This window comes from Callionymus lyra, chromosome 11, assembly GCF_982586985.1.
Source record: "Callionymus lyra chromosome 11, fCalLyr1.hap1.1, whole genome shotgun sequence".
NCBI classification, from domain to species: domain Eukaryota; kingdom Metazoa; phylum Chordata; class Actinopteri; order Syngnathiformes; family Callionymidae; genus Callionymus; species Callionymus lyra.
Genome location: NC_141828.1, coordinates 27,287,043 through 27,300,398, shown reverse-complemented (window position 1 = coordinate 27,300,398; position 13,356 = coordinate 27,287,043). Strand labels below are relative to the sequence as shown.

Here is a 13,356-nt window from a genome sequence, read left to right as displayed (position 1 = left end):
TACTCATGTGGTTCATAACTAAAAGTGGCGGAGAAATCCTTTGACTGCTTATGACAGACTCACCTCTGAGTTGCTATAACTTTCTAAACAATGTCCAGCTTTTCTTGAAAAGTCCTTCTTGAAAAATGGCTTCGATAGTATATCTGTAACCAAATAAATGTCTACCCTTAGCTTATTTATTAGTATGTAACTAACAACATTGTAGTTCTTCATGTACAACACACATGTCATTTGAACCTTCAGTAAATTATGTTGTTCTGTAAATAATGTTGTTTTTTTTGTTTAAATAAATCAAGGTTGTCAATAAAAGTTGTAAGAAAAAAATATGATTCTAATTCGCTAGAAATAACTCGGTTCACTCCGTGTGGTGAGAAAGAGTACTGCATGTCTACATCTGACTTCTATGCACTTGATCCATCAGCAGCGACAATTGTCACTAATACACTTGAGACATTGATTTTAAGAGATTCATACTGTATAATACATATTCATGTTAAGTTTATATTGGTGATATGCTGATGAACAATAACACACAAGCGTCACTTTGTATTGGATCAGTTAGATATGATTGACGGTTCTCCAGTGCTTCGATCGCGCATACTCACGCTCCAATAAACACTGCTCCGAGCTTGAACAAAATAAAAGCATGTACGTTTACACATATTTCTATGGATTTTTAACATGTTTATCATAACGTTATGATTGAATGATTGGTTAATTAACTCTGACATTTATAGACTACTGTAAATCTCAGAAGTTAGAAGCATACACTACTCACCAAGTTGTAGTGTTAACTTTTCATGGATATAACATAACGTTATAAACACAAATGTGAATCAGGATATGTTTGTGTGGTGGTGGTAGTGGGGTTCACTCAAGCATGTATGCACACACACACACACACACACACACACACACACACACACACACACACACACACACACACACACACACACACACACACACACACACACACACACACACACACACACACACACACACACACACACACACACACACACACACACACTCTCTCTCGCTCAATAGGACAAAATAACGATAATAATAATAGAAAGATTGAATAGACTGAACTCTCATATTGAATAAACCTAGGATTAATAAAAAGAGAATTTACATAACCAAATTAATTGACCACTTTCAGATTAGGCAGCATTTGCAACATGCATACACTAACACAACAAATGTCATACTTACATTTAAACTAGTTTAAATTAAAAAAAAATATATATATATATATAAGGCACTGTAAATCATGGTGGTAGTGCCCAGACATATGCATTGATCATATGATCCTTCCTGTCAGGTAATCTGGGATTCAGGAGATAAAGTTGGTCAGGGTGGGGAACTGTGCTGGCTTAAGGAAGCTCAGTCAGATCTTCTGACATCTGTAGTAAGATGCTGCAGATGTTATATCAGTAAGGACAATTGTTGTAGATTCCTGGTGTATTCATCTGCCTCTGGGGCAAATATCATTCAAACACTACACAGACACAGCTCCCCACACAATGTCTAAAGGCAGAGAGGAGCAGCTTAGGCAAAATGACTTCAATCCTGCTGGTCATATTTTCACCCGCCTGGGATCTTCAGGGACGAGTGGGGGCATCACGGACAAAACAATGGCCCCAGGCATGTGTTACTACAACAGAACAGGCATTCCCTGAGTCTACAAATGTGTTTATTATCAGGTTTAGCTAATAATTAAGCTTAATAATAAAGCTTAATAATTATTTTCTTATTTTCAGTCCTCTGTTAGTTCGAATTTCTTTCTGGAATGAAATAAAACATAATATATCACTATCATACTGGCAATAATAACTTGTTTTGGAGTTCCTTTCTGTAAACAATGCCTTTATTCGAAACAAAAAAACAATGTTCTTTAAACAGAACAAACAAATAAAATGAATGGGGGTCGCCACTCGCCAGGCTTCCACTGGCCATCATGTTCTCTTTGGGGGGTAGGTGGTAGCAGGTGGTTGCAGGTTGAGGTAGTGGGGCTTAAAAGAGGCTCCACTGGCCAACACGAACTCTGCCTTCAGCCTTGTCAAGCCTTCTTCTTGAAGGATTTTGATCAAAATCTGAAAAATAGTAACATGATCTAATCACAAAGTACCTTGTGATAATGTAAAGGGTACACTCTTTTGTTTTTACGCTTTCCAAAGGAAATCAATTAAAAACACAATAATTTCCTAACATTTATCAAGCAAGCTAGATTGACCTTCTAACCTCTGGGAGCATCACATCAAAGACAAAATCTAGCAGTCTTGTCTCCCCTCTCTTTATTTTTTCCCTTATGCCGGTGGCCTCCTCAATTCCCCTCAGGAGCTCAAAGATCTACTTAAAAGAAAAATACAAAGTAAATAAATTCACCTTTTAATTTTTCATTTGTTGGCGAAGTCTGTATGACTTCCCAAAATCCCCCCCAAAATGTGTGTTTTTTCTTACTTTATAGTTGTATTTTCAAGTACATATTGATGTACTTATTTATGACATTCTCTGTGTCGCACACAAAAAAAGACTTCCCCAAACCATTAGCATTCTTTCTAGCAGCAAGCTAGCCCGGACAAGAAAAACAAACCTTCACGAGACATGTCACTCTAGTTCTTCGACGCATCGCATTTGTAAATAGCACACATTACATCCTACACATAATACTGCACTCGTGGGATGATAATTAAAAGACTCTTTTCTTTTACCGTTCTATCGCTCCTAGCAAGAACCCCTTGATGGGGACTTATTTCTTATTTTCCTTGTTGGAGGTTTACGCCGGTTTCTGCTTGGGTCTGCTGGTCAGCCATTGTGACTGCAGTTGGGTTCCTCTCACCTTCACTGCCAGACAAATTACTGACACATTACTGTTATACACATATAATTATAATATCCGTGAAATTATGTTTGATGTTGTTTTCAGATTTTCCATTTCAAAATGAAAAAAATAATGAATGAAAGGTACATGGACCTCTATTGCTTTGAAAAACGATTATTTAGAAACCCTATTTAATTTTAAACTGAGGGCTGAAGACACTGCTTCTTGAAGCTTCATTCTCTAACCCCCACGATTAATGTATTATTTTTAGTTAAAGCTTGTTTTTTTCTCACATTGAAAGCAAATGTAAAAGCACATACCACCCTTAAATCATTGTTTACTCTTATGATTATCCACTTAAAGAAAAAATAAAATTAAAAAAATAAAAGAAAATTAAAAAGGAAAATGCAACCAGACTGTCTGACTTTCTGTTTTCTTTTGTCTACTAAAAGTTAAAACATCCAGCGTCCATACACTGCAGCATCCATTTCTAATCTTCTTCCATCCATTTCAAATTCTCAGCATTTCTGCCGGCATTCAAAAATATTCAAAAATCGAATCTGACATCCCGACCATGTAGTCAAATATTGCTTTTACACTCCTACGGTCATCCTGGCGTTTTATCCGATCAATCCGAAATGAGAGGAACATTAAAATCAAATCATGCCTTCTCAAAGGGAAGAAGATCGATGGGCGGCTGTCGCTGCTGTTCTCTTATTGATGAGCCTGCTGTTGTTTAGTAAAAAAAACAGCAGGGTTTCTGTCACTTATATTGGGGACACTGGCGCTTTATGCTTTGTGTGAATGGGGAATTCATTGAAACACTGATAGCAGCAATTCACCAGTGTTTGCAGCAAATTGCTGGAGAGTGTGTGAAGTGACAAGCCTGGCAAGTCGGAGTCTGTGATGAGAACAAATCTTGATTGAATCATAAGTGTTGAGACGTGTTTCAGTAGAACAGAACTCTGGACAGTGAATTTGACAAAAAAGAAAACATCTTGTGTAGGCTTTAGAATTATGTAAAATGTTTACAGCTCTTACATGATTAAAAGTTCTACTAATCTGCCTAGAACAATATGGATATGTGTATGGATGAGAAAATAAGTGAAGAAACGATAACATTTATTTGTAATACAAAGTCTGTAAAAAGCAGATTTTCCTGACTTAAATGCTATAATATTTTTAAATTCTTTATTCATTTTTTATAAAGCTGATATCTGGGTTGTGTTTGACAAATATCTAATGTGTTAAAGCAAGATGGCAGAGAAGATGTTTTACATTAATATTTAATATCTTTAGAGGATTGAAGCGTCTAAAAGTCATATTGGGGGAGAGGAGGGGATGGTTCTGACGTTTTCATTAAATGTAGTATATGTAATACAGCAAAGGAAAATCAGTTGCATGTATTTCTGTTTAAGACCAGATAATAATATAATAATAATATCTATAAATTATAGTAAAAGTCTTGTTGAGACGTTTTTTTCTTCACATCTTTCCAATTTGATGTATTTCTTAAGTTTATTGTTTGTGGTTTTCTTTTTTTTTGATGTTGTGTTTTTCTTAGATTCTTTTACATTTAACTTTAGAAATATATTTATTCCTTAACCCTCTGACATTGTACAAAGATGAAGTCCCTTAATTTTCTCAACTCATGTGGCCCTTGATAAAATATATAATTGATTTAATTTCTAACTTTGCTTATGTGGTATGAAAGAGACGACTGAGAAAAGAAAAATACAAACACCTCTGTCAGTAAAAAGGTACTAGAAAATATTTGCCCTGTTTAACTCACAGTAGAGCAATATTTACTGACCATCATGCCTTAGGCAAAGAAATCTCAATGCTCGTCTTCTCAATGCATTTTTTTGATTCTCAACCCATCAAATCAGCAGATTCTCTCACTTCGACTTGAATGAAGCCACGGTGAGAAGGTTCTAACAATTTTTCCTCTCTTTTCTTTCTGTTCATAACTGCAGGCTGTGGAAACCAACCTGGCATCGAAGGACAGTCACTGGGTATATGCCAATGAGGTGAGATGATGCACTTTTCTTTTCCTGCAGATTCAGCTCAGACTTTACTCTCAGTGGATTCTCTCACAAAAGCAGAACACATAGAACTTTCACTCAACCTCGACAAAAGTGTAACATATATTTCCCTCCTTTGTTTCCTTGTTGGCGACTGAGACTTGTTGGCCTTTATATGATTGAGTGAATATTATAGTGCTTCCTTTCAGCTCCTAATAGAAGACTGTATTTTAGTTTGGAACAAATACTCTCCTCTATTCTTGAATAACAATGGCGTTGTCAAGTGTCAGTGGAATTTAGAGCTGGGTATTAACACGAAACACTCCAAAACAATGACAAAGAAAAAAAACTGAATTAAAAATGTTGTTTATGTTGTCTGCAGTCTGGTTCTTTGGAAGGAAACAACCTTAGAATGAAAATCATCTGATATGAGGTTTAGGTACAACATTCTTAACATTTCAATCTAACACAACATTGTAGAGTCCAATTCAGTCAGTCAGTTCATCATCACAAGTTTGATTTATTCCTTAGAGCACACATGTCCGAGGTCAGACCCCGGGGTAATTTGTGGCCATTGATCAGATTTTGTGCGGCTCCTGAGGTCTATTTTAACTGTATTAAGCCAGAGAGTTTACATGATTCATTTTTTTTAGGTATATGCTTTTATGAAATGCTTCACAGACTGTTACTGTTTCTATGCCTAGTCGTTGGAGATCACTGGCAATAAATCTGTGAAAGCAATTCAAATTAGGGAAAGTAAGTTGTCGAATCCAAATTTAGGAAAAAAAATTACCAACGAAAAAAGAGTCTGTGAGCATTTTGGGTTAAATTGATATTTCACCCAAATTTCAAACTTAATTTTCTACTCAACCTCATATCGACTCAAGGGATGGGATTATTTTCAGGGTAATCTGTGTCTTCTTGGAGTTACAGGCAGAAATGTATGTTCATATGACAGTTGTGAACAGTGCCCACCTTTCTTAGTCCGTGTCGTCCAAAAAAGACACAGAAATCCAAATACCTGCATACTGCTCGTCTGTAATGTCCCTCTTGTAATGACAACCCAACAAAAGTAATTGTTCCAAAAAATTTAAAGAAGCCTATATTTTAAAAGGCTAACATAAAACACAGAGAGCAAACACTCTGTTTGCTTTCTGAAATTGTTACGAGAACTCCCAGTGTAGACAATAGAGACTGTTTTTGGAACAATTTGGCCTTAATAAAAGAGGGACTTTACAGACAGCAGTATAGAGGTATGTGGAAGTTTTTGAGAGTGTCTTTTGGACGAAGAATAGTGATCTCAGGTTGCAACCGTCATGTGGACACACATTTTTGCCCGTAACTTTAAAAAATACACTACTCTGAAAATAATCCCAACTGTTAGTCTATTTAAAGAAATCTGAATTTGCATGTCATGCAAGACTTCCTCTGACATTTGTTTGATAATTTACAGCGTTTCTTTTTTTAACTCATGTTCGATTTGTTGTTTAGTTTCTTAGGAAATACTACGGATGGCAAAATGTTAATTCTTCTGTCAAAGTCATCAAAAACCCATTTAGCGTTGAATCTCTACTCTCATTCTAGTGTAATGGTTATTCTAGTAGGAAAGGTTGGTAAGAAAATGTTTTTCAATTGATTTTATCATCCCTTTCAAAGCCTCTGTTGACAGTATGATGCTATTTAATAGGACAGAATATTTGTCAGAAGGATAAGTGAAAAAATCCCAGAGAAATTTCCTTCTAACCTTCAAATACCTTCAAAAATAAGCCCAGCAATTGTCTTCATGTTGGCCTCTTTCATTAATCCAGGTTGTCAGGGGTTTTAACATTAAAGTCACCTTTCCCCACCCACTCCGTTTACTCGCCCGCTCCCCACCAGCTCCTACGAACACACAGAGGTCTCACTTCTCATTCAGGCCTCGTGACAAGAGAATATGCTAATCCTCCTCCAGTGGTGACTTCAGGAACAATGGATGCGCTTGTTGGGCTCCGACTGTGATGTGGAGCCCAAGTGAGAAGGATGCAGATGAAGGATGATGATGAAAAGTGTCTCACGCTGACAAATGAGAACGAGAGTTGAGTTTCATTACTTATGGATGGAAAAACAAAGTATAAAATGATAATCTAGAATACAAAACAACAATATTGAAAATATAGTTTGAGAAAGAAATAAGGAATAAATATTATGAAATGATTTCATCATCAGGCATAGGGCCGTAAAAAATTTAAATGGTTTTACATGAACATAAAGAGTAGAAGGAAGTATTAGCAAAAATAAATGTTCATAGAATATTATTAAAGAAAATGATGAGCACATTCTTGTATGTTCTTGATAGAAATGGGATGTATTAGAAATTATTATATTGTAAAATTAAAAAACTAAATCATTTGTGTGTTTGATCATAATAGAGGAAGGACCACTACAACCTTTTTTGTACTGTAGACTGGTTATATGTCAGGATTATATACACGGACCAAGATTCTGATAGAAAATTAAAAATACTATAGCATGACCTGCAAAAATACTACAATTAAGTGCATGAAAAAACATCTCACCATAACACTAAATCAGCAAGAGGTCTGAACTGGTTACAATAAGATGCTTTTGCATCTATGTATATTTGATTGTATGCCGTCTATGGGGTTATGTACTGTATGTGGATGTCTGCTAGCTTTTAGAGACTGTGTTCCAATGTTTTAGCATATTTGTGTTTATCCATTATTTATACGGGATGAGGACTTTTAAACAAAAGTTTTGTTTCTAGAGGCTGTGTTTTACTCATTTTCACTAGTCACCCGAAAGTCACACGCTAATAATATTTCAGAGAAAATCAGTTTCCTTTCTAACTGAACCACCATTCAGTCAGTAATTGTACATAAAACTGCTTTTTCTTTCTGCACGGTAACAAATGACTCACAGACTGGTACCTGTCCTCAGATCAGGGGTTGGAAACCACTGCTTTAGACTGTCCAAAATCTAGGAAAAAGCTAAACTAGAAATTAATATGTAGACTCCTGACCTCCAAGTAATGGTTTTAGATCCGCTCTATCAGGTCAAGGGAAATTAAACAAGATTCATGATCCTGACCATCCTAATATAATTTATACCATATTTATACATGTTAAATAAGGATTATGCATTCATTTGTTCATTATTCATATTCCAGCTTCTTTCAACAATGATAGACCCATTATCCACCTCAACTTGTCCCTCCTTCCACTCTTTTATTGGTTTGCTTGTTTTTCTATTTTTTCATCAGAACCTTATTCAGAACAAAAAAAAGGAAAAAAAATAAATCAGAGTTAAGTGTGGAGAAGGTTTTATATTAACACTGGTTTAATTGTATTTTTTTTCTTGTAATTTGTTTTCACTCATATTTGTTCATTATGCTTAATTGATAATTACTTTTACACATGCAGTTAATGACAAGAACGACTGTCAAGTAAATGTTACCACAAAGTTGAGCAGTTTAGTCATCGATCAAATCTGTAAATGCAGCTGTCAAAGAATCTAATGATGTGAACCTGCTGAACTTATGTTAAGTTCATGTACCTCACATGCTTTAAGAGTGGTTGTACACCAGACTTACTGACGATAATGACAATGATAAACACATTTAGATCCATTATATTTCTTGCAATAGATCCGCTACGACTCTCCGTTTGCATTATACTTTGCGTAGATTTCAATAATGTTAAACTTTATATTTATTATTTACAGAAATATTCTGGATAAACCTACAAATGCGTCAATCAGTGGAACATTACTTTACTTTTCCCGATACTGTATCGATATTCAAAAGCACTGCATCTATTTTTTTCTTAAACTATATTTGAGCTGACATCATGCGACGGTGCCTTTGGAGTAGCAGCTCACAGCAGCAGTGAAGATAGGTGCCGGTATAAACGGCCGCAATGGGTCACAGGGGCTCTTTAGGAGAGCGGAGAAAAAACTAAAATCCTGAACGGCAAAAACTTACAACAGAGAATGCTGGCAACGCCAAGAGTGTCCAAAGTAGATCACAAAACAATCACTAGTCTGATCCATAAGAATTTACGAATGAAAACGAAGTAGTGTGGAAGCATACCGGGTCATCGGAGACAATTCATTCGCACTGCATTCGGGGAACCTCGGTTCTAAGAGTGTGCAGCGCTGATTGTGGAATTGTCTGCAGCTGGTGCTCTATGGCGTTTTATTTGTGCCCATTTTTGAGCTTGCAGTTAGAAATATTGAGCACCTGAGAATAGGTTTTGCGCGGACATTAGTGACGGTTTGCATGTAATTTTTTATCCAGCAAAAAATAGAGTGGTTTGAACAAACAAAAATCTCTTTTACGTTCTGTGAAACTATTGGTCATTCGGCATTTTCACTTTTTCTTGCTGGCTGAGTTGAGCGGTTTAATGTTCAGAAACACACTTCAATGCAACACTATTCCCATATGAAACCAAGTTCTAACTTCTCTTTCAGTTCATGTACGTTGACTTAGGTCTTGAAATCAATAGAAACACATGGAAAGGGGGTACTTTTTGGGTTTTAGAGACCAGTGCATCTAATGCGGTGATTCTCTATCACTGTGACGCGTCATATGAATGTGTCATGAGAAGTTATCCGGTGCGCTCCATGTCATACAAATGCCAGCACAAACTGAAAGTCCTGACTTTTTATAGCGATTTCTAAAGTGGTCAAGTTTGGTACCTTTACACTTCAATTGGTAGCAGTGCAACAGCACTTATACATTTGCGCGTGTCGACTTTACAAAAATCCTACTGTGCATTCGTCTGATTTATCAAACCACTAATGGTATACTCCGTGGTTAGTGGCAGGTGGGGAGTTATACCGAGGTAGTACACCTGTCAAACGGAAACACAGATGTCCCAAAGCGAGCTCAGGGAGGACAGAAACCACCTTGAAAAACGCGTGATCTTGATTTCAAGTACGAATGCAAACCGTGAAAACGCTGGCTTGTGGTGGTGTGTCCATAAAGAAGAGTCGGATTGTTCACCCATTCATTGTGAACGTGAGCTAAGTTTAGGCCATCGAGAGATTGGTTACTTTTAACTTACAGATGATGTGTTGTCGCAATAGTAGCGAGTTTGGATCTTCTTCACAAAGCACTCAAATTATCAAAATAATACTCAATAAAATATATATTTAAAAGATCAACACAGAGAATAGCACAGGAATTTAAGAAAATCAAGGAAAAGCCTGCACAAGTAAAAACGTCTTAAGATGTTTCTTGAAGGAGTCAGTAGCATCAAGCGCAAAGAGAGGTAAAGATCGTTCCAAAGCTTAGGAGAAACAGCCTGGAAGGATTTCTCTCCTCTAGTCCTGAACCGTGTGCGAGGAACCATCAGTAGATTCTGATCCACAGACCTCAGAGCCCGAGCTGGGGTGTAAGGCCGGATCAGATCAGTGATAAGGAGGAGGAGCCTGACCATGAATAGCTCTGAAAGTAAGAACCAGAATTTTAAAATTGAAACTGGAAGCCAGTGAAGAGTTTTACTGTCACAGAGATTTTTTGGGGCCATTATTTCGTGAATAGTATAAGCTTGTAAAAATAAATAATCAACCAGAAACACATGAACTGTGTGTTTTCCTTATATATATTGTTTTTGATAGTTTGTCTGGTAATGTCGCGAGTCATCTTTTTATTGTAAGATATGTGGCGTGACTCACAAAGGTTAGGGATCTAATCTAATGATTCAATGGTTTTCAAGGGAGAACACTATCCTATAAGTTCTTTATCTATTTGGACTTTTGAACTCCATTCATCTTTTGGTATTCTGTTGCTGCTGAATGGATTTTATTCAGATGAAATCTGCTTTCATCACAGAACCTTGCTGGTCTGTGACCGATCCACTGCTGGTTAATGGCAGGTCCTCAAAAGCATACCCTTCTAAGGCATGTTTATGAAGCGCTCATATCCAGTGGCGATATTTAACTATTAAACTATTGTTGGCATTTGATAGTCCACATACTATGCAGCTTTTTAAGCTCCCAATATTGACTTCTTAAAATAAAACAAGGTTCAGTTTAATAAATTGTATTAAAATAAAATACAGCAGATCGGACTTTACAGCAACATTTCATCTCTGGACCTCATTTGGTGAATTTCCTGAGGATATTAACCACCAAGACAACATCAAATTAAATTATAGAAAATAGTAAGCGTAGCAAAGACTAAAGCAAGACAAATGTGCTAGCGAGGGAAGCCCACATTTTTCTTTCCTGGTAAAGGAAAGTTAATAAAAAGTCCTTTAACCCTTGATTTGGCCTTAGAAACGGTAAATGACTTATGTGCTATACAGTAGTGCCTACCTAATTTTGAGACTTGAGAACAATTCATCCTCTCCAGGTATCCTCAAAAATAGGTCCCTTTCTAATTATTAATTTTTTTCATGTAAAAAAAGAGTCTCCTCAAATTTCACTTTTCAAAGTTCATTTTAATCACCCACTAACCCAGGGGGTCGCAGTCGCTACACGGCACACTCTGACACTGTCTACTAGACCTAGATGGATGACACTTCCTGCAAGGATTTGTTGTTGTTTTTCTCTCCTAAAAGGCAGTCTGTTGTCACCTCAGAATGCTTGATGGATTAGGTTGCTGTGCCTGCTGTGACAGACAGCGGAGAGGAGGACAGCCATGATATGACTGATGTCCTGGGTAACTGCCCATCAAGCGGCGGAGGTAAAAATTGTGTTCTTTTGATGGAGCCAATGCAGCAGGTATGTAGGGCAAAAGGGAGGTTACTCAAGAGGCCACCTACGAGATAAAATATTGGATTTTTTTAAGTTGCTCGCCTCATTCTCGCTGCCTGAAGACCTTCAGATTATTACACATATCACTCATTTGCTGTTGGGATGACAATACGTGAGGGAAAGAAAGGATGAAGTGCAGACGGTGATGAGAAAGTCACAGTTTTGAGGTAGTAAATCAAGCTGACACTTTCATACACAGCTTTATCCAAATACCAAGGCAGTTGTTTGATGGCGGTAAAAGATAAAAGGCAAAATTAAAAGATTTGAATAAAGATTTCTTTATTTTCTCTGTTTGATTTCTGCACAAAACACTTTTGTGATACTCTATAACATACTCTTGTTCAGAAATAACAATTACTAATAACATGTAATCATTCATTTTTTAATGAAATGCTGGTTCAATTCTTTCTCTGGTTAGTTTCTGTTCTTCTCCCGATCTGTCCTATTTTTAGTATGAATATCATAGTTTTTTAACTTATTTAATTTTTTTGGTTTGGATGGTCTCCATCTGGAAAAGTTTTGTTTTTTTGTTGGTCTTGGCTCAGGTGGTCTTGACTAAAAGTCTAGTACCTTGTAAAAGATTATTACAACAAGATGTGCTGCAGGATTTTGTCGCTTTAAGAAGACCAACTTTGCCTGTGACTAACTAGCAAAAGCTTCAACCCGTCCTAGTATATAAAAAGACCTGACAGCTAATTGCACCTTAAGTAATCTCACCCGCCACCAGGTTTGATCTTTGACATTTTTTCTAACATGATTTATATAGATCATAACCGCGGTACAAGGTATGCTTATTACACTGCAAGACGTTGGATCATTTTGTATAAAACCCCACTAAAAAAGGCTCATCATCTGCTGCTGTGGTGACATTACCTTAAACCCAATTAAATTGCTGTCATGATCAGCGTTACTGTTTAATTATTTATTTTAAACTAGAGATTAATAACACTGACTGAGCACCACAAAGAGGATCATTTTACCTGTCAGCTCAGTTTGATTTGATTAATGTCCGCGCTCGTCAACTGTCATTGAAACATGGTCGGCTGCTCAGTAAAAAAAAAAGAAGAACTCTGAGCAGGCTTCTAATGCTCACATGCCTTTGAAGATACCTGGGTGTTGAAATCTCTTTCCAAATGTATTATGAAGTGCAGTATTAAGATGTTGACTTTTCATGAAATGGATGAATACATTCAAGTTTTTGACTCAATGTTAAATTCAGTTTTTTTGATAACTTATAGATTTAATACAGGACTGATTGACAGGAACAAAAATGGATGAATTAATCGATAACTCTCTTCTTATATTGAGATTTTAGTTTTCCATAGATTACAAGGCCATGTTCCAAGGTCACCACTCGGGTGCTCTAATGAAACAGCCAAGAAACTTAACCTTAGTAAACACAGCAATATGATTAGAAATAAAACTCTCACTGGTGATAATTTACGCCAGTAAGAAAAAATGATTAGAAGATTTTCTAATCTTGGATCAAAATGCGTCCCATAATCAATGACGTCAGTCGTGGGTCGACTCGTGACACAAACGTTGCCGATGATTGTGACAGAAGCCTTGGACTTGCTGGCAGTGGGACTCATTAGCTTGGACAAGAGGGTTGGACTCGGTGAACCATGTGGCATAATTTATCTGATAAATGTACTGTGGCAACTCATGAATATTCAGGCCGCCCCGCTTGAGCACCTGTCAGGAAACATAAAAAAAGGGGGAGAGGTTGGAAGATTCATGGGAAGTGGT

General features: G+C 36.7%; 1 protein-coding gene across 3 annotated transcripts in view; it reads left to right on the top strand.

Moving 5' to 3' along the window:
- The window catches only part of grid1a (glutamate receptor, ionotropic, delta 1a), a 304,537-nt gene that overhangs the window by 239,561 nt on the left and 51,620 nt on the right, over positions 1 to 13,356 (top strand). For all 3 annotated transcript variants that reach the window (XM_087802185.1, XM_087802186.1, XM_087802187.1), the window contains exon 5: positions 4,801 to 4,854. In XM_087802185.1, the coding sequence (XP_087658311.1) occupies positions 4,801 to 4,854 (54 nt within the window). The remainder of the gene's footprint in view (positions 1 to 4,800; positions 4,855 to 13,356) is intronic.